General features: G+C 41.8%; 1 protein-coding gene across 1 annotated transcript in view; it reads right to left on the reverse strand.

Moving 5' to 3' along the window:
- Positions 1–4,595: 4,595 nt before the first annotated feature.
- The window catches only part of KIAA0319 (KIAA0319 ortholog), a 46,492-nt gene continuing 26,569 nt past the window's right edge, over positions 4,596–24,518 (reverse strand). Inside the window, exons 14-20 of the mRNA XM_044295527.1 lie at positions 22,895–23,033; positions 20,786–20,945; positions 14,060–14,202; positions 12,412–12,534; positions 10,029–10,119; positions 5,115–5,206; positions 4,596–4,774 (exon numbers count right to left, since the gene is read on the reverse strand). Of these exons, the coding sequence (XP_044151462.1) occupies positions 4,596–4,774; positions 5,115–5,206; positions 10,029–10,119; positions 12,412–12,534; positions 14,060–14,202; positions 20,786–20,945; positions 22,895–23,033 (927 nt within the window). The remainder of the gene's footprint in view (positions 4,775–5,114; positions 5,207–10,028; positions 10,120–12,411; positions 12,535–14,059; positions 14,203–20,785; positions 20,946–22,894; positions 23,034–24,518) is intronic.

A 24,518-nucleotide genomic window follows, 5' to 3' on the forward strand; every position in this document is an offset into this window, starting at 1 on the left:
TATTGCCAAAAAAAGGTGTTTTTTTTAAAACCAGATTATTATTGCAGTATTTCAAGCTTTTTTTCTCTGTCACTGGGCTCAGGGCAGGGTAAAAAGATTGTGCACTGCACCCACACAACTAAATCTATGTAGATCGCTGAGTTCAATTGGAGTTCTGATTAATAATCCTGTCCTAATCTCTGCCTCACAGCAGCAGCATCCTCTCCCTACACTAAAGACAGCAGAGTGATGTGCAGCCATACGTGACTCCGGCTTATATAGAGGCTGGGTCACATGCTGCACTGGCCAATCACAGCCATGCCATTAGTAGGCCTGGCTGTGATGGCTTCTAAGGGCACACAGTTAAACGCTTGTTGATTGGCTGTTCTGCAGCCTTTCAAAAAGCGCTAAGAAATCGCTGAACACCGAACCCGAACTTTTACCGAAATGTTCAGGTCCGGGGTCCAAAAATCCTAAAGTTCAGTGAACGGAACGTGAACGGAAACATTAAAAAGTTATGGCTTTTGGATCATGAGGAGGGAAAAACCAAAAATGTAAAAATGAAAATAGGCCTGGTCTTGAAGGGGTTAAAAACATAACAACCTGATTATGGGAGCAGTCATCTTGTCTGAGCTTTTGTCAAAAGGGGATGTCTGGTTTTAGAAATAAACCAGACAACACTTGGGGGGGGGGGGAAGCATGAGGTAAAATGGACCTAGCAAATGCAGCACTGCCACTCTGGTTGTCCTGCTTGGGCTCTGTTGACGCAGCTGCAGCAATGACATCATGTCGACAACACATGACCACCACAGTCATTCACTGGCCTCGAGCAGTGCACTGCTGAGACCAGTGATTTGCTTAAATCAGTCACGTACTTCCGACATGACGTTCCCACTGCAGCCAAGTCAGTAGAGCCTGGCCAGGAGAACTGGAGCAGGGGCACAGGATCTGCTAAGTACCGGTCTATATTTTTTTTCAGGCATGCCACGAGTGTTGTCCAGTTTCAGAAATTAACAACATTTAGAGATGTGCTTTACAACAGCTACCATGGGCCATAGACAAAATAGTCTGGAGGGGACTCATTGACTTATATAGCAGAGTTTTCTGGACAGAGTTGATATCTGTCATTATAATCCTGCCTCTGATGATAATGAGAACTGCTCAAAAGTGAACTGTACAAAACAAGGAGTATCAGCTATTATTAGGCTTAGTTACATGGAAAATGGAAGCGACTGAGCATTATCCACCTCTGAATGCAAGTGAAGGTGGACAAGAATTTTCTGCTAATAGAGAAAAAACAAGGGGCACTGCCAGAGTGAAAAAAGTAAATGACATAAAAAACCTAAATGTTTTTTATTATTTATTGCATGTGTAATAATACTTCATTTAGAATACCATATTCATTGCATAGTAATATTTTATGTGGGATAACCCACCCAATTAATGTAGGCTAAGTTACATCTCCTTTGGAGACTACATCCACTTTTTCCATCACTTTCTAATGAGCAAGGAGAAAAGTCATACACTTTAATGGTAAAATGCTACCTGCTCAGTAACTATAAAAGTGTAAAAGCGCCCATCCCATTAACAAAATGTACTGTGAAAATAACTGATAAACCAGCACCCTGAATCACAACATCCTAACCTTTCTGAATGCCATAATGGCTGCCACCACCCAGGGGCAGACTGGAGACTTAGGGGTTGTCCAGGTTCAGAGCGGAACCCGGACATAAGCTCCTCTTTACTCATTTAGCCTGTATGAGTGGAGCATCAGAGCTCCCCCTTACCCTGCACTGCATCGCACAGGGCAAGGGCTTTTTCTTCACTACCGGCGACGTACCGTGGTTCTCATGGGTATGCTATGCAGAAGCCTCCGACTAGCAGTGAGCCCGGTGATGTCACCGGCACAAATGGGCAGTCTTTAGTGCTGCCGTAGGCTGTTTTACAGGCTAGGGTAGTGCTAAAAAAAACACCCATTAGTGCAGATGACGTCATGGGGATGACTGCTAGGCGGAAGCCTCCGCCTAGTATACGGAGAAAAAGCTGGCTACGTCAACAGCAGTAAACAAACAGCCCTTGTACTGCACTATGCAGTGCAAGCCAAGGGGGAGCATCGGAGCAAAAAATGTTTAGATGCTCCACTGATACAGGCTAAATGAGTGAAGGGGAGCTTATATTCAGATTTAGCTCTGAACCCGGACAACCCCTTTAAAGTGGCCCTGGGGAAAAAATAATTAAAAAGTAGCCCCATGTTGTAGTTGGGTCCAAATTGACAGAAAGTGGGCAACACAAGTAGGGCCAACAGAAGTAACGGGGCAAGCAATACCGTATTGCAGCACAAAAAAAAACCACCCCATTCAAAAACATCCATTCATTTCTATAGGAGTGCCTAACGGTGCACTCGGCTAGTTTCGGAAGTCCCATGGAAATGAATGGGAAGCACACTGCGCAAGTGTGACCACTGCTCCATTCACTTCTATGGGGCTGACGGAAATAGCCGAGCCAGTGCTCAGCTATTTTTGGCACACCCATAGAAATTAATGGTGGGTGGCCGTGCATATGCGGTCTGCTCTCCTTCTCTTTGTCGGCTCCTACACCTATCAGACATTACTAGGATAGGCCCCCGATGTATGAGATGACACAACCCCTTTAAATAAGGAAAAACAAAGTAGTTATAATTTATTATAAATCGTATTACCTTACTCTAATGTCCAATGAGATAAAACCACAGACTGCAAAGTATTAACAGTACAAACTTTTACTTGATTTGTATTTAAAAACATAATTCATTTCAGTAATTGTTTTCATGTGACTACATTTCAGGTACTCTATATACATTATGTAGCTAATATATACCTTTACATAGTGGTATTATGACCATAAATGTATCCCAACAAAGACCTGTAAAAGTAGAATACTCAGTTGGAAAAATACAATGAAATGTTACTTAACTCACATTTAAAATAAATCATCCAGATTTCAATATCACAAGTATTCATATATTCCGTTTTCAAGTCCCTTCAACAAAATGGCGGTTATGAGGAAAGAGGCAACTTCTACCTATAGTCACTGTGCAAGATTGCTAAGGGTAACGCCTGTCGAAAACCCATGGTCCAATGGAGAAGGCGACTGTGACCTTATTCTCCATAGACCCTGACACTTTAAAGGCTATGTACACCTTCAGGGGCAATTTTCTTTACGATTGCATTTTATGCATTTTTTCAATTAGTCTAATATTAAAAATATTCAGCCGTTCTGTCACAAAAGATTAACTGTTTTTCTAGCTGTGTGACTGGTACCTTCACTTTCTGCCGGTCATCTAATAACCCTTATCTCTAAATTACTATAAAAGGTCAAACACCTGTTTAAGCCACATTTTTATCAGTAAGATCAGAATTGAGCTATAATGAGTGTTTATAAGGTCAGAGATAAGGAGCCGTCCGCTTAGCAGCCTGGGAAAACAGAGTAAAAATACAGAGCCTTCTACTAGAGAATCTCAAGTCTGTCCAGAGAAAAGGGGATCAAAATGTTTCATAAAGGCCAATTGAAAAAATGATTTTTAGCTCAAAATGAGAACAATGCATAAAAGTGTCCATATTGTTTTTTCTATGGCTGCAGGTTTTGTGCAGCTACGGGACAATATTGGTACAGACATTATATTGGAAAATCACTTCTCTCATGAGCTGCTCATTTCTGGCGATTACATTTTTTATGACTGAGACTTAACTCATCCTAAAATGATTTAAGTATATCTTTAAAATGAGCAAATGTACAATAAGGACTTAAAGGGTATCTCCATCTTGAGCACCATTTTACACGATCGATAATTTGTATACAAAGCTGATTAACCTGTGTATTGCTTTACTCGCTCTTATGTGTGGATCTTGATTTACAGCCGGTTTTAATAGTTTAGAGCTGCAGTCACAACTCTTCTGGTTGTCATTGGAAACAGTCATCAGTCAGGATTTTGTTGTCAAGCAAATTGTTTGTAGGAACAAAGCAGTGATGGGTGTGAAGTGAAAATCTCAGTACAGACATTGAGCCAACAAAGAATACTGAGAGATTTCAGTTCTTAAGACTGATAATGTGCGACGGCAGGCCGTAACCCAGGAACAATGCCAGTTAATTAATGCAATGTAATTACTAATCTTTTTAACTTGCTTTGTAGATTTAATCAATGTGCAAGCTGTAAATAGTATTTCAAGGTGGACATTCACTTTAAAGGAGCACTCCCACAAAAAATGTATTCTCTGGCCAGTTAGAAAAGTACTTCTTACCAGTGACTGTAGTTGTGAGTTATCCACTTCCTTCTTGTTCTCGGTTGTGTCATATGATCAACAAACTGGCTTCCTGCCCACACATTAGACACTGTGCCAGTCGGAGAGTCAGAGTGTAGGTCACATGACCCAGCTGAGGACCAGAAGGGGAGGTTATAACTCACAGCTACAGTCACCAGTAAGAAGTTTGCCATTTACATTATCTACCGGGCCAGAGAGAAAAAAATATATTTTGTCGGAGAGCTTCTTTAAGTAATGAAATTGTAAACATTTACATCCTCAGTTTTGGTCAAAAACATTTTCCTGAAAAATCCATTTATTTTTCTCACTGACCTAGGTTTATCTGCATTTTGAGCTGAAATTAAAAGGAGCACCATTTTTGAGGGCACTACTGGAAATATTTTTGGGGTTATCCTGGTCCACTTTATCACGAGTGAAAATTGTGTCTTGGTCACTGTCAAACTCAGACTCTGAAACCATGAGGCTGGAGTTATGTTCTGTGCTTCTGTGTTTTATACCTGTGAAAAAGATTACAGGAGGATACGTTAGTGCCAGTGCTACCCACATTTACTATACATACTAGAGATGCCATGATAACAGTTAGTAAAGAACGTGATCTCTACTTCTAAACAGAACCTAGTGGCTGCCTCTCCATTATGCAACGTTTTGGTCAGTCGAGTAACACCCCGACACCCTGAACCCTACTTATCATGATTGGATAAAGAGGTGCCTGTGCATGTTTTAAGCCAACCATGTAATCAGTAGGGTTTAGGGCGCCTCTATATTAGGTATTTTATCTAAAAGTATACTAGGTTTTTGCAGATGACTATTCCATATTAAAATAGTTTTACTACTCACCATACTTGGGTCGTAATGCCATTCTTTCTTGATCATCAAAATTGTCCAGGATTGTATATTTAGTTTTTTTCCGTATTTTCGTCCTTTTGCGGCTAAAAAGTAAAAAAATAAAAATAAATCATGTCCCTGAATCACAATTTAACTAAACTTTGTCCCCTTAGGCTAACTTTATACTTGCAGCAAAGCAATCCTGCCGGCTTTTCCAGCAGGGGATAGCCTGCAAGTATTCTCCGGATCTGGCATAGCCGGATAGCGCTTTGTACTTGCTCCATTGACTATAATGGGATCTGGCAAGTGCCGGGATTCAGACGGAGAAATAACGTTCCGTGCAGCAATTTTTGTCCATCCAAATCCAGTGATTTATGAGGGGGAATGGACAGTTCCAACATGGCACTATCCGGCTATGCTGGATTCGGAAAACACTGGCACGCTGTTCTCTGCCGGAACAGTCTACCGGATAGGTTTGCTGAAAATGTGAAGACTCACATTACTGACAGCCAGAGACTGTAAGTAGATGATTAAAGCCAGGTCCTCCCCAGCAGCTGATAACAGTGCCTGGGCTGTGTGCACTTCTCCCTGTCCCTGCGCTTGGCAGACGCTCCCTCACTCAGCAGAGCTGGAGAATGCAGAGTTGAAGCAGCGCAGAGCAGGGAAGGGAGATCTGCCGTCTGCTCAGTGTATAAATGAAAGCAACATGTGGTAAGAGGACCCCTTTGTGCTGCAGGAGATTAATCCTTTAGGGGGAGGGCTCTGGTTACTGACACTTTTGGGGGCTATTGTTACTGGCTAGTGAGGGCAGGCGAGATTAGCCTCAGGGTGAGGGCAGTGGCGGCCATCTTAACTGAATAGTGAAATTGCAGTTTTATACAGACTGGTTGCTAAGGGCTGAATCTTATTAAATATGGGGCGAGTCAGTCTAATAGTAATGGATTCTGGAATATCATGTTATAAGTAACTACATATATGAAAATTGAAATTAGGGTCTAAATGTGACAGTTATCCTTTAAGGACCAGGCAATTTTTCAAATCTGACATGTATCACTTTTGTGGTAAAAAATTTATAATGCTTTTACTTATCCAAGCGATGGTGAAAACGTTTTTTTCTTGACAGATTGTACCTATCCCAAATTTGATGAAAATTAGAACAAAATTTGAAATTTTCCAAATCTAAATTTGTCATAGCTCACAATATAGTTAATATTAATTATATATCCACTTTATGTTGGCATCATTGTTCAATCATAACTTATAAACCTCCAAAAAATTAAAAGTAAGTGGCAATTTTATAAATTTTTAAGAAAATTTCCAAATATTTTTTGGGGACCGTTTCATCTCTGAAGGCCTCTATACTAGAAAACCCATAAACCACCCTATTTTAAAAACTGCACCCTCAATATGTTCAAAAAGTCATTTAGGAAGTTTGTTAACCCTTTAGGGGTTGTTAATGCAAAATGGAGGTGAAATTTAGAAATTCCCTGAGGTACAATGAAAACCCCAAGAAATAAACTCATTTAAAAAAAAAACAAAAAAAAACACACCTACTAAGGAATTCAGTTAGGTGTGTAGTGATGGTTTTGACCCCACAGGTGTTTCATAGAATGTATTAACATTGGACCGTGAAAATGAAAAATACATTTTCTTTCAATAGTATGTTGCTTTCGCCCCAAATTTCTAATTATTGTAAGGGTTAAAAGGAGAAAAACATCAAATAATCTGTTACGCAGTTTCTCCCAAGTAAGGAAATACCCCAAATGTGGTCATAAACTGCTGTTTGGGGACACGGTAGGGCTTAGAAGGGAAGAAGCAGCATCTGGATTTTGTAACATGTAATTTGCTGAAATGATTTTTAAGAGCCATAACTTTAATTTTTTGTTGACTGAGCTGTGTGAGGACTTTTGTGTGAGGTTTTTTTTGTGGGACAGGCTGTAGTTTTTATTGATACTATTTTGGGGTAAATTTGGGTTTGTAATATTTTTTTTTGGGGGGTGGGGGGGTGAGGTGGGAAAAAAATTGCCATTCTGTCTGTGGTTTTTATGGGGTTCACTATGTGGTATATGGAATATAATTATATTCTGAATATTCATACTTTTATGGCAATACCAATTTTTTTTCCACATTTTAGTATTTTTGCATCATAAAATCACTTTCTTATTAAATCTTTTTTTTGCATTGGAATATCTAAGACTCATAACTTTTCTGTCGATGCAGCTGTGTGAGGGCTTTCTTTGTGGGGCGGGCAGTAGTTTTTATTGCTAACATTTTGGAGTATTTTTTTCATTTTTAACCAATTATAAATGAGTAGATATGGACAAAATAGCTTTTTTTTTACTTGAAATTATTCTTTTCTTTTCTTATACTTGTCGACTTGAACATATAGTGGTCTGATTGCTGGTACAATACACTGCAATAGTTATCTATTGCAGTGCATTAGAACTGTCAGTTTTACACTGACACTGGGCCTCATCAGACCCTACCTATGGTATCTCTGAGGCCCAGTGGTGGAGAGAGGGAGCCCCCTCTCTTTGTAAACCCCTTAGATGCAGCAGTCGCTATGGACCGCGGCATCTAAAGGGTTAAAAGGCTGAGATCGGTTCTAGCACCGATCTTGACCATTGTAGCAAGGTGTCAGCTGTATGTTACAGCTGACACCTGCTGCTGATAGCAGCGGCTCAGTTACTGAGCCAGCGCCATTGATATGCCATAAATGTACGACAACGTGATAACGACCCATTTACTGCATGTGCAGGACTGGGTTAAGCCGTTTTACAGCAGTGTCCAAATGCTTCATGTTGGTGGATGGGAAATAATACAATTTACATATTTATGTTTTTTGTTTTGGATTTTTTTGTGCCATGATTTTTTCTATTGACTTTGATGGGGGGAAACAGCAGGTAATAGTTGTGTAATTTAGAATCCTGACACTATGGGTGTGTGCGCATACGGCACAGGAATTAGGCTAAGGAACCAACCTAATAATCTGTATAGTTTATATGGCGATTTTTATGTTGATTGTGGTGTGGTATTAAAGGGGTTATTCCATGTTTGATGTAAAAAATAAAAACAGACATCATATAGGTACATGACCATCTTTTTCAAACAAAGTTATAACCAGTCCTGTACCTCACATGGATTCAGACCCTGTTTCCAATTGCTCTGCTAGATTTATTACAAGCTGGCACCTCAGGGGGCGTGCCCTGCTGCAGCTCTGGCCTTGTCATTGTCACAGCTTCTAACAGATGATACAGCTGGTGGTAGTTGAAGAATGGAACGGAGCATGTGCATCTAACTTTTCATGCTGAATTATATTAAAATAACATTTAATGTTGACACAACCCCTTTAAGCTGCTGATTTCACCAATGCCTTTGGAACAAACGATTGAAATCCCCAGTGAAAATTTGGAAATCTGCAACATGTCTAGAATGCTGAGGATTGTTACACTGTGGGTTCTAGGGGTTTCAATCTGATTCACTAACAATGCACTGCACTTTTTATGGAATTTAAGTGCAGATTCTGCACAATATGAAGGATTACCTACATGCCACGATTTATGCCTTTGATTTTCCGTTTGTCAGTGCTCAGCCTGATAGACTGACCAAATGCCCAAAATGTCAACAGGAATGGGCAGACTTATACCACTGTATCATGCATTTCCAGAAGATTCAAGATTTTTGGAAAGACATATGGGGTCATTTATCAAACTGGTGTAAAGTAGAACTGGTTTAGTTGCCCATAGCAGCCAATCAGAATCCAGCTTTCATTTTCCAAAGGAGCCATCCAAAATGAAAGGTGGAATCTGATTGGTTGCTAAAGTACTTTACACCAGTTTGATAAATGACCCAAATAATTTCTTTGCTAGGGAGGTTGTGAAATGAACCAATCCAACTGGCCCCCATGCCTCTCCTTTTCCACTTTACTACCCCGACTGACATGACGTCCAGAGAGGAGGGGGCCAGATTCCCAGCGCTGATTCATATTACCCTATTGAGGCGTTACTGCAGCACTGGCTATCACCCAGTGTCCCATCCACAGTTTTGACGCATCTGAAACAATATATGTTTTCGGAAAGGCTGGAGATAGAAAGTAGGAAATAGACCATGCCAAAAGATTTTTCAAACAATGGAGGCAGTTTATTATCACTGTTTTATCCTCGTGGGAAATTAAGGCCCCTTTCACACGAGCGAGTTTTTTGTGCGGGTGCAATGCGCGACGTGAACGCATAGCACCCGCACCGAATTCTGACCCATTCATTTCAATGGGTCTGTGTACAGGAGCGTTTTTTTTTTCTCCATGCATCAGTTCTGCGTTGTATGAAAAACGCAGCATGTTCTATATTCACGCAGCCCTGGCCCTATAGAAGTGAATGGGGCTTCAGTGAAAAACGCATTGGATCCGCAAGCAAGTGCAGATGCAATGCATTTTTCACTGATGGTTGCTAAGAGATGTTGCTTGTAAAACTTCCGTTTTTAATCACACGTGTGAAAAATGCATCAAAACGCATTACACGCGCGCAAAATCTGAACTTGCTTGCAAAATAGTGCGAGTTTCACTGAACGCATCCGGAGCCAATCTGTCACGCTCATGTGAAAGAGGCCTACCAATGTCATGTTGCCTTTCCTGCACACCACTTGGTACTACATGGAAGACCAAAGGGTACCTTGGGACCAAGATTCACAGGCCACTAGGTAGGGTCCTACCTGGGAGGTGGAGAAGGGGGCTCTATAGCTTGCACCATTATCATGGTTTAGCAATTTTTTTTTTTCATTTTGTTTAGGTTTTGTCTTTTGCTGTATAGATAATTCTCATTTATGGCATACGGATGTGCTATTGCATTGTACTGACTTCTGTACATTTCTTCTTGATTATTCAGTAAAAAAAAAAAAAAAAAAAAAAAAAAAAAAAAAAAAGAGGATTACCTTTTGTAGCAACACATGCAGACCCATGTCAGTCCCATTAGGAAGGCAACCAAGGCAAATGCTAGTACAATGATGTAAAGAACGCTCCATTCTGGAAAACAAGACATTATATGAGGCACTACCACTTTAATGGTGTTCTGTTGCATTATATTTTCCTTATCAAGGTCAAATGCACATGGTATGGTAGGTCCGCCTGGGATGGATACCCTGCAGATTCGAAACTTTACAGAATAAGCTGAGAGTAAATTGACCAGTAGAGCAGATTTCTAAATGCTGTGGCTCTCGACCACAGATTTCACCCTTTGCAATGCATAGGGTGAAATCCGCAGAAAAATGCACAACAAATCTGCTTCTTGTGTCTGTATCCTTGGGGTGAATTGGACTTGCGGACACATACGGCAGAATTGGACTTGCAGAAATCCATGTGCTTGCCATGCAAACTACCTCATTCAGATGAATCAAACTCCTTTCCAGTCACGGAGATTTCTGCAAGAAATCTGCTGCATCTAAACATACCCTGAGGCTAGGTCTACACAACGACATGTGTCGCGCGACAATAAGTTGCGCAACTACACTGCAACATGTGTCACATGACATTGATGTCGCACTAATGTCAGTTGACAATTTTTTATAATGATAGTCTATGATGTCGCACTACAACATGCTGCGACTGCGACACCATAGATTATCATTATAAAAATTGTCGTGCGACAAATGTCGGCGTGTAGACCTAGCCTGAAAGTCTTTGCAGAATGTTTTTAAACTCGCAAAAAGAAAGCGCATCCCATTAAAGAGTTTCTTTCGGATCAGATAAAGGCCTAGTTTTTATGAGTTGGATAACCAGACACAGCCCATGGACAAAAGTGATGCTGTCTCTTTAAAAAAAAAGAAAAAAAAAAAAATGCTGACAACCCCTTTGGGGTAAGTCCATATGCATATATCCTCCAGATTTGCTGCTGCAGATTTGTGCTGCGCAAATCCACACCATTGGGGCTCATGCACATGACCGTATGTATTTTGCTGTCCACAAAAAAATAAATAAACGATCGTCAAAAAATACGGATAAAGTGCATGTGCATTCTGTATTTTGCGGAACGGACAATAATAGGACATGTTCTATTCTTTTGCCGAACAGACACACGGACATACGAAAATTGAATGCACATGAAGTAACTTGAAATGAATGGTTCCGCATATGATCCGCAGCGGGACACGGAAAGAAAATACGTTTGTGTGCTTGAGCCCTTTTACAGTAGCGGAAAAGTAGATGAGACTTTAAGGCCAATTTCTCATAAATATATTCAGCCCAGGAAACATGCTGCATGTGCAAGCTGTATTTCCCAGGCTGAACGCTGGTCCTATAGTTTAAAAAACAAAAAAAATTGTACTTACCTCCTCCATTTGCTCCCGACGGGCTGCCAGCCGCCATCTTGATTGAAGATCTCGGCTGAAATCCTGTGCGTGGTGACGTATATGTCGGCCGGCGTGATGACAATCTCGCGCCGCGCAAGATTTTGTGCCAGATCTTCAAGAAAGATGGCGGCAGCCGGCCCGTCGCAAGCAAATTGAGGCGGTAAGTTTGATAAAAAAAAAATTTAAGTGTTAAAAACTGTGTAAAATTACACATGAACGTGGCATCTGAGGGGTACAGCGACGGGGGGCTTCGCTATCGCAGTTTCCTGTCATTGCACCAACTACTTAGAAAAAAAAAAAAGGTAAATTTTGGTAAAAAAAAAATTCAGCGAATCAGCCGAATCGAACTTTTGAAAAATTCGCTCATCTCTAATTAGTACCGTACGTTTGTGTGGCAGGAGCAGCAATTGGATGAAGACATTTCCACTGCAGAATTCACCCTTTGCAATGCATAGGGTTATATTCATGACAAATCTGCACGAAACACGTGTGGATTTTGCAGTGGAAATTCTGGCTGTACCGTTAGGATATGTTCATACTGTTGTGTTAACACACTGAAAATTTAGGTGCGTAGTCCATATAAAAATTCTGTGTTTTGTGCGCTTTTTTGTAAATGTCCTTTTACATTTGAAGACATTTTTGGTATAGATTAAGCCTTCCATTGATTTCAGTTGGAATTATCACACAAAATCTGAATATGTCAATCTACAGCGCAGATCGCAAACTGAAAATGGATTTTGGGGCACAAAATGTATCACAATCCATGTGGAAAATCTGTTGTCTGAACATGGTCTAAACTTAATTTTCAGATAATTTTTATTAGATTTTTTGAATATTTGGATACATTAGTAACTAGTAGGTGCAGAGGTTTGCATTCAGCTCTGCATATTACACATTCAGGCTGCACAATGTCAATGGAAACACACAGACATAGACCAGCAAAATAAATGACTAATGTACCAGTACTTACCGCAATTGCTTTCTCCATCATTGACATAACGTCGTAGCCAGTTCTCTATCCAAAATGGATAGCAAATACAGGATTTTGTTATTGGGTCACAGTGTCCATGGCCCGAGCATTTTAGAAGACACACTACAGTGAAGAGTAAGAAAAGTTTAACATATATGCAAACAGACAATAGCATCATCAAGTATCCTTAAAATATTTCAGCGGTGCTACTGAATATATTACCAGTTCACGTATAGGTATAAATGAATATCAAATAATCCCCAGTATATCACAGAGGAACGCCATAAACATCTAATATAACCCTGGGTTCACACCTGAGCGTTTTACAGCGCGTTCAAACGCGCTGTAAAACGCTCAAGACATGAAATCCAATGCTTCCCTATGGGAATGGTTCACACCTGGGCGTTTTACAGCGCGTACGAACGCGCTGTAAAACGCCCGACGCTCAAACAAGTACTTGAGCTTCTTTGGGGCGTTTTGACGCGCGTTTGTGGCCATAGGACACTGCAGTCAATGACACAAACGCGCATCAAACGCGCGTTTACTATTACAAAAAACGCGCATAAGAATGCGCGACTAAAACGCGCGTTTGAGAAACGCTCAGGTGTGAACCCAGGGTCAGTGATTACACAATAGCACCACAAATAAAAAAGCTCTGTATAATCAGAAGTGCAAGCCTAATGTTATATAGAGTATGAATCTAATATATCCCATACATAACAAAAGAAACATATAAGTATCCTAATGGAGCATACTCTGTGACATGGCTCACTATTGACCCGGAACACGGCTCCAGGCACTAACACCTCAACGCATTCGTCAGGAGGTGGAGTTTAAGATACTCATATATTTTGAGTCCCATTGGCCGTTTCTTGGATGTGCTACCCCAGGGGCCCTGCACCCCGGGAAGGAGCAGAGGGATGTCAGCGAGCATGGCCCACCAGGGGAGCAGAGGAGGCAACCAGAGGAGCACTCTAGCAACCATGCCTGAGAGAGAGATGGCATGGGCACAACATCCTCATACACATTAGACCGTCAGTCTGACAGTTCATCCACCGTTCGTCCAACAGTCTAATGCAGGGGTAGGCAACCTCTGGCACTCCAGCTTTTGTTAAACTACAACTCCCAGCATGAATACTTTCTCTACTCTTCTCAGAACTCTCATAAAAATGAATGGAGCATGCTGGGAATTGTGGTTTCACAATAGCTGGGGTGCCGAAGGTTGCTGATCAATAATGTGTATGGGGCCTTAAGTCTTTATTGCCAAGTTTTGCTTAAAGGGGTTTCCAAAACACATAAAAAAATATTATGAGAGACTGCCCAAAAAAATCCACAGGACTGGAAGTGATGATGACTGTTGTCGGCTAATCAATGGACTCAGCAGTGACGTGCACAAATGGCATGCGATAAGAGCAGCGGAATGGTTAGATTGTCTGACAGCGAGTGCTTTTTTTGCTTGCTTATTTTTGTATGGGTCTCAAACAACCCCTTTTAGACACTCTGAAAATATCTCAAAATATATAAAAGTATCTTAAACTTTGAGTGTGTATAAATAAATTATCAAAAAGAAAGAGTAGCACGATGGAACTGATACAGACAATGATACAGACAAACATATCATATCTTCATAGTATACAGTAAAACTTACCAGCAGTGTCCACTCTGAGCACTTTGTACAGTAGAAAATCTGCCTTTTCCTTTAAAAGCTGTTTCTGTAGCGTGTGTGCAACATCCACTGACTTTCTTATTTTAACAGGATGACCGCTCTGTACATAGAAAATAATCACTGTGCTGTACGTGGAGACAAACATAGAGCCTGTCATACAGGGGTTAATAAATAACACTGTCATGTCAAAGGGGTTCTGCAGTTTTTTAAACTGATGATCTATCCTCTAGATAGATCATCAGCATCTGATTGGCGGGGGTCCGACCCCCAGGACCCCTGCCGATCAGCTGTTTGAGAAGGCAGCAGAGATGGCAGTAGCGCCGCGGTCTTCTCGCTGTTTACCGCAGGCCCAGTGACGTCACGACTTGTATCAATGGCCTGGGCGGGGTTAAACTCCATTCAAGTGAACAGAGCGTAGCCCCACCCAGGCCAGTGATACTAGTCGTGACGTCACTGGGCCTGCGGTAAACAGTGAGAAGGCTGCGGCACTACTGTCAGCGCCGCTACCTTCTCAAACAGCTGATCGGCAGGGGTCCTAGGTGTCGGACACCCGCCGATCAGATGCTGAGGCTACATTCACACGCCAGTATTTTTCTATATCCCGAATTTCGGTCCGTTTTTTGCGGATCCGTTGTTCCTGAAAATTTTTCCGTATGTCATCCGTAAAAAACGGAAACATGTATAAATTTCACAAAGCAAATAAAGTTGTTTGGATTTCTTTGAAAAAAAATTGAAAAAAAAGTGAATAAGTGATTTCTGTGGGCAGGATTTAATTTCCAGGAACGGATTCCGCATAAAACGGATGACATACGTAATGACATACGAATGTCTTCCGTTTTTTGCAGAACTATTGACTTTGTATTGTACCAGGATCCGATTTTTGCGGAAAAGAATAAGTTTTATATTTAATCGGACATGCGGAACGGAACAATGGAAACGGACAGCACACATTGTGTTGTCCGATTTTTTCCAGGACCCATTGAAAATGAATGCGTCAAGAACTGGTCCTGATCTGTTCCGCAAAAAATGGAACAGATCAGGAAAGAAAAAAATGGACGTGTGAACGGACCCTAAGACCCCATTTTGGAAACTACGGGATAAGGTGGCAGTTTTGTTGGTACTATTTTTAGGGTACATATGAATTTTGGTTTATCTATATTACATTTTTGTGAGGCAAGGTTACCAGAAATAGAAATTCTGAAATTTCATCTCCATTTGCCAATAACTCTTGTGGAACACCTAAAGGGTTAACGACGTTTGTATCAGTTTTGGATACCTTGAGGGGTGTCGTTTCTTAGATTGGGTCGCTTTTATGGAGTTTTTACTCTAGGGGTGCATCAGGGGGGCTTCAAATGGGACATGGTGTAAAAAAAAAAGGCCATCAAAATCTGCCTTCTAGAAACCATACAGCGTTCCTTTCCTTCTGCGCCCTGCCTTTTGGTCATACAGCAGTTTACGACCACATATGGCAGGGCTGGCAAACCTGCGGCTCTCCAGCTGTTGCAGAACTACAACTCCCAGTATGCCCAGTCTGCCTACAGCTATCAGCCTACAGTAGGGAATGGTGGGAGTTGTAGTTTTACAACAGCTGGAGAGCCGCAGGTTGGCCAGCCCTGACATATGGGGTGTTTCTGTAAACTGCAGTATGAGGGTAATAAATATTAAGTTTTGTTTGGCTGTTAACCCTCATTTTGTTATTCCTTTTTGGCGAATTTATATATTTTTATTTTTTTACAGTGTTCATCTGAGTGGTTGGGGGGGGTATTTTTATAGAGCAGATTATTACGGATGCGGCGATACCCAATATGTCTTTTTTTTTTAATCTATTTTAGTTTTACTAAATAATATTTTTTTTGTTTTGTTTTAGTGTCTCAAGTCTGAGAACCATTTTTTTATCCGATTGTCAGTGGCTAACTTGGGATATAAATTTAGTACTCCATGGAAGTGTGGTACTCCCTGAAGCAACCAATGCAGAGGCCCGGATGATCAGGGCTCGTGTCACATTGAGTAGTGGTGTTCTTCTTCCTGCGACACACTTTGCACTTGGGGCCGTCCCTTCTTTCCAGTATGGGGGACCACACCTGTAAAGTGTTGGCCAGGGACGATCCGGGCCCCTACAGTTCCAGAGGTACTCCGGCCTGCTCTTTCCCGGTCAAAAAAGATCAGGGCCTTGAGGACTGCCTCATAGAACTGAAGGAATGTCCCTGTGTTGCCAGTGTTCCGGGACAGCACAAAAGAGTTGTACAAGGCAACCTGTACCAAGTAGACCACAACTTTTTTGTACCATGCCTGGGTTTTGCGCATGGCGTTATATGGCTTAAGGACTTGATCAGAGAGATCAACTCCTCCCATATACCGATTGTAGTCGACAATGCAATCGGGCTTGAGGACCGTTGCCGCAGTACCTCGCACAGGGACAGGGGTGATGCCGTTACCATGAATTGTGGACAGTACAAGGACATCCCTCTTGTCCTTATATCTGACCAGCAACAGGTTTTCAGTGGTAAGGGCACGGGTCTCACCCCTGGGGATAGGTACCTGGAGGGGGTAGGTAGGGAGGCCGCCTTGATTTTTCCACACGGTCCCACAAGCAGATGTGGATCTGTCGGCGAGGGACTGGAACAAGGGGATACTAGTATAAAAGTTATCCACGTACAGGTGGTAACCCTTATCTAGCAGTGGGTGCATAAGGTCCCACACAAGTTTCCCGCTAACACCCAGAGTGGGGGGACATTCTGGGGGTTCAATATGGGAATCTCGCCCCTCGTACACACGAAACTTGTAAGTGTACCCTGGGGTACTCTCACAAAGTTTGTACAGCTTCACGCCATACCTCGCCCGCTTAGAGGGAACATACTGGCGGAAAAGGAGTCTCCCCTTGAACGCAATGAGAGACTCATCAACCACGACCTCCCTTCAAGGTACATAGGCCTGTACAAATTTGGCCCCAAAGTGATCGATGACCGGCCTGATTTTGTACAGGCGGTCATAGGCAGGATCACCTTGGGGATGAGACATGCTGCATTGTCTGAATAATGCAGGCATTTCTGGATGGCCTCAAACCGGGAGCGTGTCATGGCTGTACTATAAAGTGGGGCCTGGTAGAGGACGTCCCCACCCCAGTAATGCCCGACACTAGGTTTCTTGACTAAGCCCATAGGCAGCACGAGGCCCCAAAATGTCCTCATCTTGGCTGCACTGACCGGAGTCCAGCCACCGGGCCTAGCCAAAAAGGAGCCCGGGTGTCGAGCAACAAAAATTTCTAAAATCGCTGATCCGAAGTTGATCAGCGGTGGGGTGTGCGATGCGTTAACAGTGGCCGGACGCTAAGAGTGCCGGCCACAGTTAGCATACACACCCGATTTGGTGTGATGCAATCAGTATCAGTTCTACCTAATCTAACTTGTCCCTAGCCTTTCCCTAAATACCTAGTGGTGCTGGGGCACAGATGGGGTGCTGGATCCTGAGCTCTCAACAGATGGGGGGGTGCTGGCTCTGATAATGGATGCAGCGCTCCTCTCTCCTCGGGTTCCAGCGCTGAAAAGGAGGAAGAGAGGAGCGCTGCAATGATTTGCAGCTCCCGCCCGCTGAGCAATGAGAGGCGATCCTGAGAGGTGATGTCACCATCACCTCAGGATCTCAGAATGGTGATTGGTGGTGTTTTATCACACCACCGATCCCCATCCTGTTCCGGGTTATCGGGTCCCCAGAGACCAGAATAACCCGGAAACGCAGCAAACCGCAGGTCTGAATTGACCTGCGGTTTGCTGCAATCGCCTACACAGGGGGCGGGGGTAGGGGGTCACAGGACCCCCCCCTCGCATTTAGCCGAGGTGCCTGCTCAATGATTTGAGCGGGCATCGGGTTCCGATCACCGCCCGCCGAACGGCGGCGATTGGAAATACATAGGACATACCGGTACGCCCTGTGTCCTTAAGGATCGGGAAATTACACCCTATGTCCAGAACAGGTTAAAGTGTATGTGACTAGACCAATCTCGCCACATTGCATTGGAGAAGCCTGGTTGCCCACCTGCTCCCTTTAGACTATGGCCTCATGTTGAAACGCTTGATTTTCCCCTGCAAAGACATGAAAGCCGGGTCATTTGGTACTTGCCCTATTTTGAACAGTGATACCCCAGATAGCTATGCCATAATGAAAGACTACGTGAAAGAATTTGTCTCCATGGTGATTCTACTGTATTCGTGTAGTCTGAGTGCCATTCACCTAATAAAATGCACTCAGACCTGAGCTATCTGGGGATATGTTTAATTTCTGTGTTTACTGTAATGGTTGTGACATTGTATATTTGAATTGTGATTTCTGTCCTGTTGTCCCCACGTGTACAATGGTGATGTCCCTTTGTCCTGAGAGATAATTGAATTACTCCTCGGTTGTCTCCAGGGCAGAGAGGAGGAAACCAGGACGCATTGTGGGGATGTATTGTGTCTGTGTATCCTGAATTGCTGCATATCTGTCCTGTGTCACAGTCTTCCATCTGGTCCCCCTAGGGGAGTGTCCACCAGATGGGGACCTGCATAAGTACGGGCGGATAGCCCTGAGTAAACAGAGATTCTGCTTGACCCTCAACACAGAGCCTTGTCTCGTTCTTGGGGGGGATTTATTGTATGCTGTTCCAGTTAGACTGCTAGGAGTGTAAACCTTTATGGTTTTTCCTATTCGGCTGTATGCAGCATTCATATGGCTTCCAGTTCGGGAGATTGGCGTCTTTAGTAGCTGCATTTGCATCTGGAAAAGGAATCTCTCTTAAACAGCGTTTACCCCCTTTTATGCCCGTGGTGCCTTTACAGTGTACTTGTAGGAATGGATGTAAAAAGCCCCATTAATGTTCCTTACTGACATCACAGCACTTTAAAATTGAAACAGCAAATGTACAGTATCACTAGTTAGTGCAGTTGCAAAACATAGTTTACGGCATACCCTTGAAATTTCAGTTTGGGTCTGGATATTATGTGCAGATTTGTTAACGTGTTATTGACGTTTCATAGAAAAGATCAGTGTCTTCCATTAGTGTCACTGTTATACACATATCAGTAGTAAGAAGTCAGAGGCAACTGACGTTTTGCTAGTCATCCAACTGACTTTCTCAATTAGAATGACTTGTACATGAAATCTCCAGCATTAAATATTGGTGGCACATGCTTCATTTGGCATAATCAGTTTATCATAATGAACATGAGGTCAAGAATCTCATGGAGGTAAAATGTTGATTGCCATTTGTATGACTGAACCCATTAGGTGTTGTTAAATTGCCTCGGGAGAAGTGTTAAAACAACATTGTAAGTGGCAGACAATAGATGTTGTACCCCTCCACCTGTATACAAGCTTGGTTTCTCCAGTTTGCCATAAATAGCTTCTTTAGCACCTCTTTTGAAGCAGTCCTACTCTGTGTCTAAGATGCAAACCAGCTGTCATCAAATAAGTGTCCTTTGTCCTTAAGATGAAGGTAGACAGCTAAGTCCTAACCACAGAGGTTGGTTCTAATGTGCTGGACCCTACGCTGGTGTAGCTGCTGTACAAGTTTTGGCACTCCTCACTGCACTGTTCCTGTGTTTTTTGACGTTGGGTCTTTTGGGTGAACCAGCTGCTGCCTGCCAGTAAGACTTGTGAATGAGAAAAATGCCATGGAGCCATAAGGGGTACAGTGATCGTGGCAAATTTGTTAATAGCCATATGATACTGGGGCAAATAGAATATTTTTCACAAAGTGTAGTAAATGATGTGAGGTCATCCGACTGGGGACCCACGGTCTAACCATTCAAAGAGTTAGACTGTCTGAAATGAGGGTAGTGTAGAGAAAGGGCATGAGTGGGGAATGAAGGGTAGCAAGCTAAAATTTAACTGCACAACAATGCCACACCTCTCTAGGGAAGTGAATTAGGCCAAGAAGGGAACTTGAAAATACAGTTGTCACTAGTCCTCAGATTGGTGAACTATTTTATCAATTTCTTACAGAACATTAAAGTAGTCCAAGATGATAAGTAGAGTGTTACATTAGATAGGGACAGGCCACCTTGCAGCACATCAACTGCCATGACCGTTTTAGACGCAACTTGGATTTCAAAGTTGAGAAAGGACTGTCTGGACCAAAGGAATAACTCAGGGACCCATGCAAGCTGTATCAAATACGTGTAAGTATTTTTTGAAAGGTCATCCATCTTGAGCTTCACAATAAGGCCAAGGAGAGGGAAGGAGGTTTTTCCATTTAGAGACATTATGGTTGGTCTCGCATATGAGGGAATGAAAATTAGAATACACAGTTGAGTAGGACAAGGAGATATGGACTACTAAGTTTATTTCCAAGAATAGGGGATGGAGGCTTGAAAGGTAGACAATAGTCTTTAAATGAGGTGACTGTAAGGAACGTCTCAGAGAAAAATGACTCTCTCCATATATCAGTCCCCCCTTTTACCTAGCAGCTCACTTCTCCCCCTCTCCAGTCTTCTATGGGCAGCATGTAATTTGATACTTTAATGAGCTGACAGCCTATCCTGCTCTCTCAAAATAGAGAATATTAGTTGGGAGGGGAATAAAGGAGCCTGATAAGTGGAGAAAGCGGCATATTGCAAAGAGGATATTTTACACAAATTCCCTTTATTCACCAGTACTATTGCCAATTATTTTGAAAGGTTGGTTCATTTTTTTAAATTTTAATATATTTATCAGAGATTGAAAATGGAAAAATACCTTATATCTGAATGTGCTTGTATCTTCTGAATTTTCACGTCAGAATCGAGAACATTGAGGAGGACAGCCAGCTGTCTCACTAAGGTGTCTTTCTGTTGTTCACTTAGCTGGCTGACAGCCACTTCTAAAATCAGCTCAACTAAGTTTGCTTTCCGTGGATCTTTAAAAGGGTATAAAAAAAATAGCAAATTGCATATCAGTACAAATGCCTTTTACATATTCAGAAAATCAGACACATTTAAGAGCATGCACACTTGCATTCACTTATACTATCTATAAAAATCTAATAAAAAGCATCACTATACCACAATTATTAGGATACACAGGGTGCCAGCCACTGAGGACCAGACTCCAATACCCATACGATAAAAAGAATTAGCAGCACTCCCAAAAGATAAAAATTAGTGAACAAAAGAGGGATAGTTATTCACACATGCAATAGCTACTAGTTGAATAAAGATCACTTTTTGTCTTCATTGAATTTTTGAAGTACTGCCAATATACTGTATATATATATATATATATATATATATATATATATTTTATCATATTTTTCATATACTATCTATAGATATGATAATATTACACATAAATGATTGTAAAGCTTGATAATATTCAAGTTTCCAGCTTATATAGAAACTGCATTGTTTATTAAAATAAAATATAGCACTCGCTCTTGTAGCCTGTAATATGAATGATATCTAATTTTGAACTGCAATAGCTATATAACAAACCTCCATACACTATATTTATTAAACTGCAATCCACATAATAGTGAAACTGGTACTTCTTATTTTCTGGTGGAATTGGCATCACGATCAGTGGCATAACTAAAGTTCTATGGGCCCGAGGGCAAACTTTGAATTGGGCCCCCCCGAGCCCCCGCCTACTATAGGTCTGTACCAATGCTTGGTATTAACATATTGGGCGTAAAAACTTTGGGGGGGATCACAGCGGGGCAGACGAGGGATCTTTCAAGAAAATAAAAATTCTGGCAGCATCAGCGGAGGGTACTCCACATGTAAAGGTACTCAGTTAAAACTTGAAAAACTCTCTCCCACCGTATATATTCAATTTTGCCCCCTCTGTATGTATATGTGTATATATATATATATATATATATATATATATATATATATATATATATATCCATGTTGCCCCCTCTGTATAGATATTCCATTTTGCCCCCTCTTTATAGATATTCCATTTTGCCCCCTGTTACGGGTGGCAAAATGGAATATCTATAAAGAGGGGGCAAAATGTATACATATATATATATATATATATATTTATTACACATACATACACACACACCACACATACAGGAGGAAAAATTGAATATATACACACACATATATATACACACACACACACAGGGGGCAACATGGAATATATACAGAAAGGGGAAAATGGATATATATAAAGGAATAATAAAAGAATGACATTACATAGGCATAAGAATAGAGGCTCTAGAATTGGTTTTACATGGGGAACGCAAGTGGTTACTAAATCTGACATGTTGGGAGGTAACAGGTCCTTGTTAAGACTTGCAATACTACTTATCTTGCACTCAAGTTACAGGGTTACAGGTAGTATTGTATACCCCAGCACTGCTACACTGTACGGTTCCTGGTGTAAATACTACAGTTGCCAGACTAAAAATCACCACAATGAGGTTGGTGAAAACACTGAACCAGTATGTAATGATTTCAGCTGTGGAGCCATCAGTGGTAAATGCACCTCTGGCCTATTATACAGAATATAACTCACCATCAGTACAAAATAAGTAGCTCAAAATACATGTTACAAAAGTTATTCATTCTATACTATACATATACTGTTAACCTGAAGTTTTAAAGGAGTCAATATCACATCAATATATGACCAATGTGGGTTCAACCACTGGCACCACCAACAATGACAAGAACAAACAGAGCAGGAATACCAGTTCTTCTTGTAATACTTAGTGGTCCCAGTAGTTGGTCCTGCACCGGTCACATACTGATTGCGTATATCACTAGGATATACCAATAATCACTATTAGAATGAACATCTACACTTATTCCCTGTCCTACATCTGGCATCTACTTGTCTTTTAAACTTTCATACCAGGACGCACTTCCACTGTTGCCATGTCAATATCTGAATCTCCATTGGTATCTGTGACCTTCAGATGAAAGCGATATATTCCCTCTACCAAATTGGTGAGGTGTAGAACAGGTTTATTCCAAGATGAGTCCATCACATCCTGGCAAATGAAGACATGTACGTGCTTAATTAGTATGGAAGACATTTCCAAAAATGGACCATTGACACCAGAGGATCCCATCATAGATAAAATACATGAAGGATGTGGCATTGTATGGTTTGACACAGAAGAGGGGTCTTTTTTGGGAATCCACGTGCTCAAGAACAGGAGCGCAGCTAAGAGTTCAGTATTTCAACATGCCTGATCAAAGACCAGAAGCAAATGAGGAATTAAATCTTGTTTTATTTTTCATAGGTCATGTGTTTCGCCCAAGGTTGAAATGTGTAGCCTTTTCCTTGAGCATGTGGATTCTTAAATTGGATCCTTTTTCTGTGACAAATATTAATCCCTGGCCCCAACCACAGGAGCTATGGGAGTTCAACCAAGAAGGTGCATCAGCAGGCAACCATGCACCTTCACTAACCAAGCCTCAACAAATGTATATCTTTATCATAGCAAATCCCTCAGAGTCTAAAACTGCACATTTAAGGGGTCGGCCACTTTCTGGTTACTTGTAACCAATGTCTAGGTAAGATTACTATATGGCACTTACTAATATAGTCTTTGTTGAAATTCTGTTCCATTTTCTATATTTAATAAGGTATGTCCCCTTGTCTGCCAAGTCTTTTGTCCTGTCCACAAAATGGCTGCTGAGGAGACACAAGATGGCTGCTGTGCATGACCAGACACATCACTCAGCCTCCTACATTCAAATACACTGCACCTGCCCTAAACTCCCAACAGTGCAAGTGCAGATAGCAAATGCAATGTATTTGATTGGAGGAGGCATCATATGGAGATGATTTTCCTGGTCACATGACCCTCCGTCAGCAGCCATTTTATGGACAAGACCTCTGAGTAGGCACCACAAAAAACTTGGCAAACAAGGGGGCGTACCTTATGAAATACAGAAAATGGGGCAGAATATCAACAAAGGCTATATTAATCAATACCACATAGTCATCTTACATACACATTGGTCACAAGTAGCCAGATAGTGGCCAGACCCTTTAAGGATTCCATTGTTAGAAGCAAACATCTAACAGGAAGCCAACTGCAGTGCCTACATGTGCGGGTAACATCGCTCTTGTCTCACTGCATGCCGCCAATGCCGGAGCAACATCAAATGGTATGTTCAGATTCTGCAGATTTTTTGCAGAAATGTCTGACTGCCCCGTTCATCTGTATGGGGCTTGCAGAAATCCACGTGCTTGCTGCAGAAACAAATCCATTCAGATATACAGTGCTGATTTTCAGTTGCAGAAATTTCTGCAACAATTACCCATGTGTGAACATATCCATACCAATCTCCTGAGCAGGACCCCCAAAGTGAGCGGAGAACAACCACACATGTGTAGCTGGCCTCCATTCATTCCTAGGGGACTACTGAAAATAGCTGAGCTATCTCCTGCAGTCCCATAGAAGTGAAACAGCGGTGGCCGCCCTTACGCATTGCTCTCCCCATTCATTTCTGTGGGAATTGCA

Source organism: Bufo gargarizans, chromosome 5, assembly GCF_014858855.1.
Source record: "Bufo gargarizans isolate SCDJY-AF-19 chromosome 5, ASM1485885v1, whole genome shotgun sequence".
Taxonomy (NCBI): domain Eukaryota; kingdom Metazoa; phylum Chordata; class Amphibia; order Anura; family Bufonidae; genus Bufo; species Bufo gargarizans.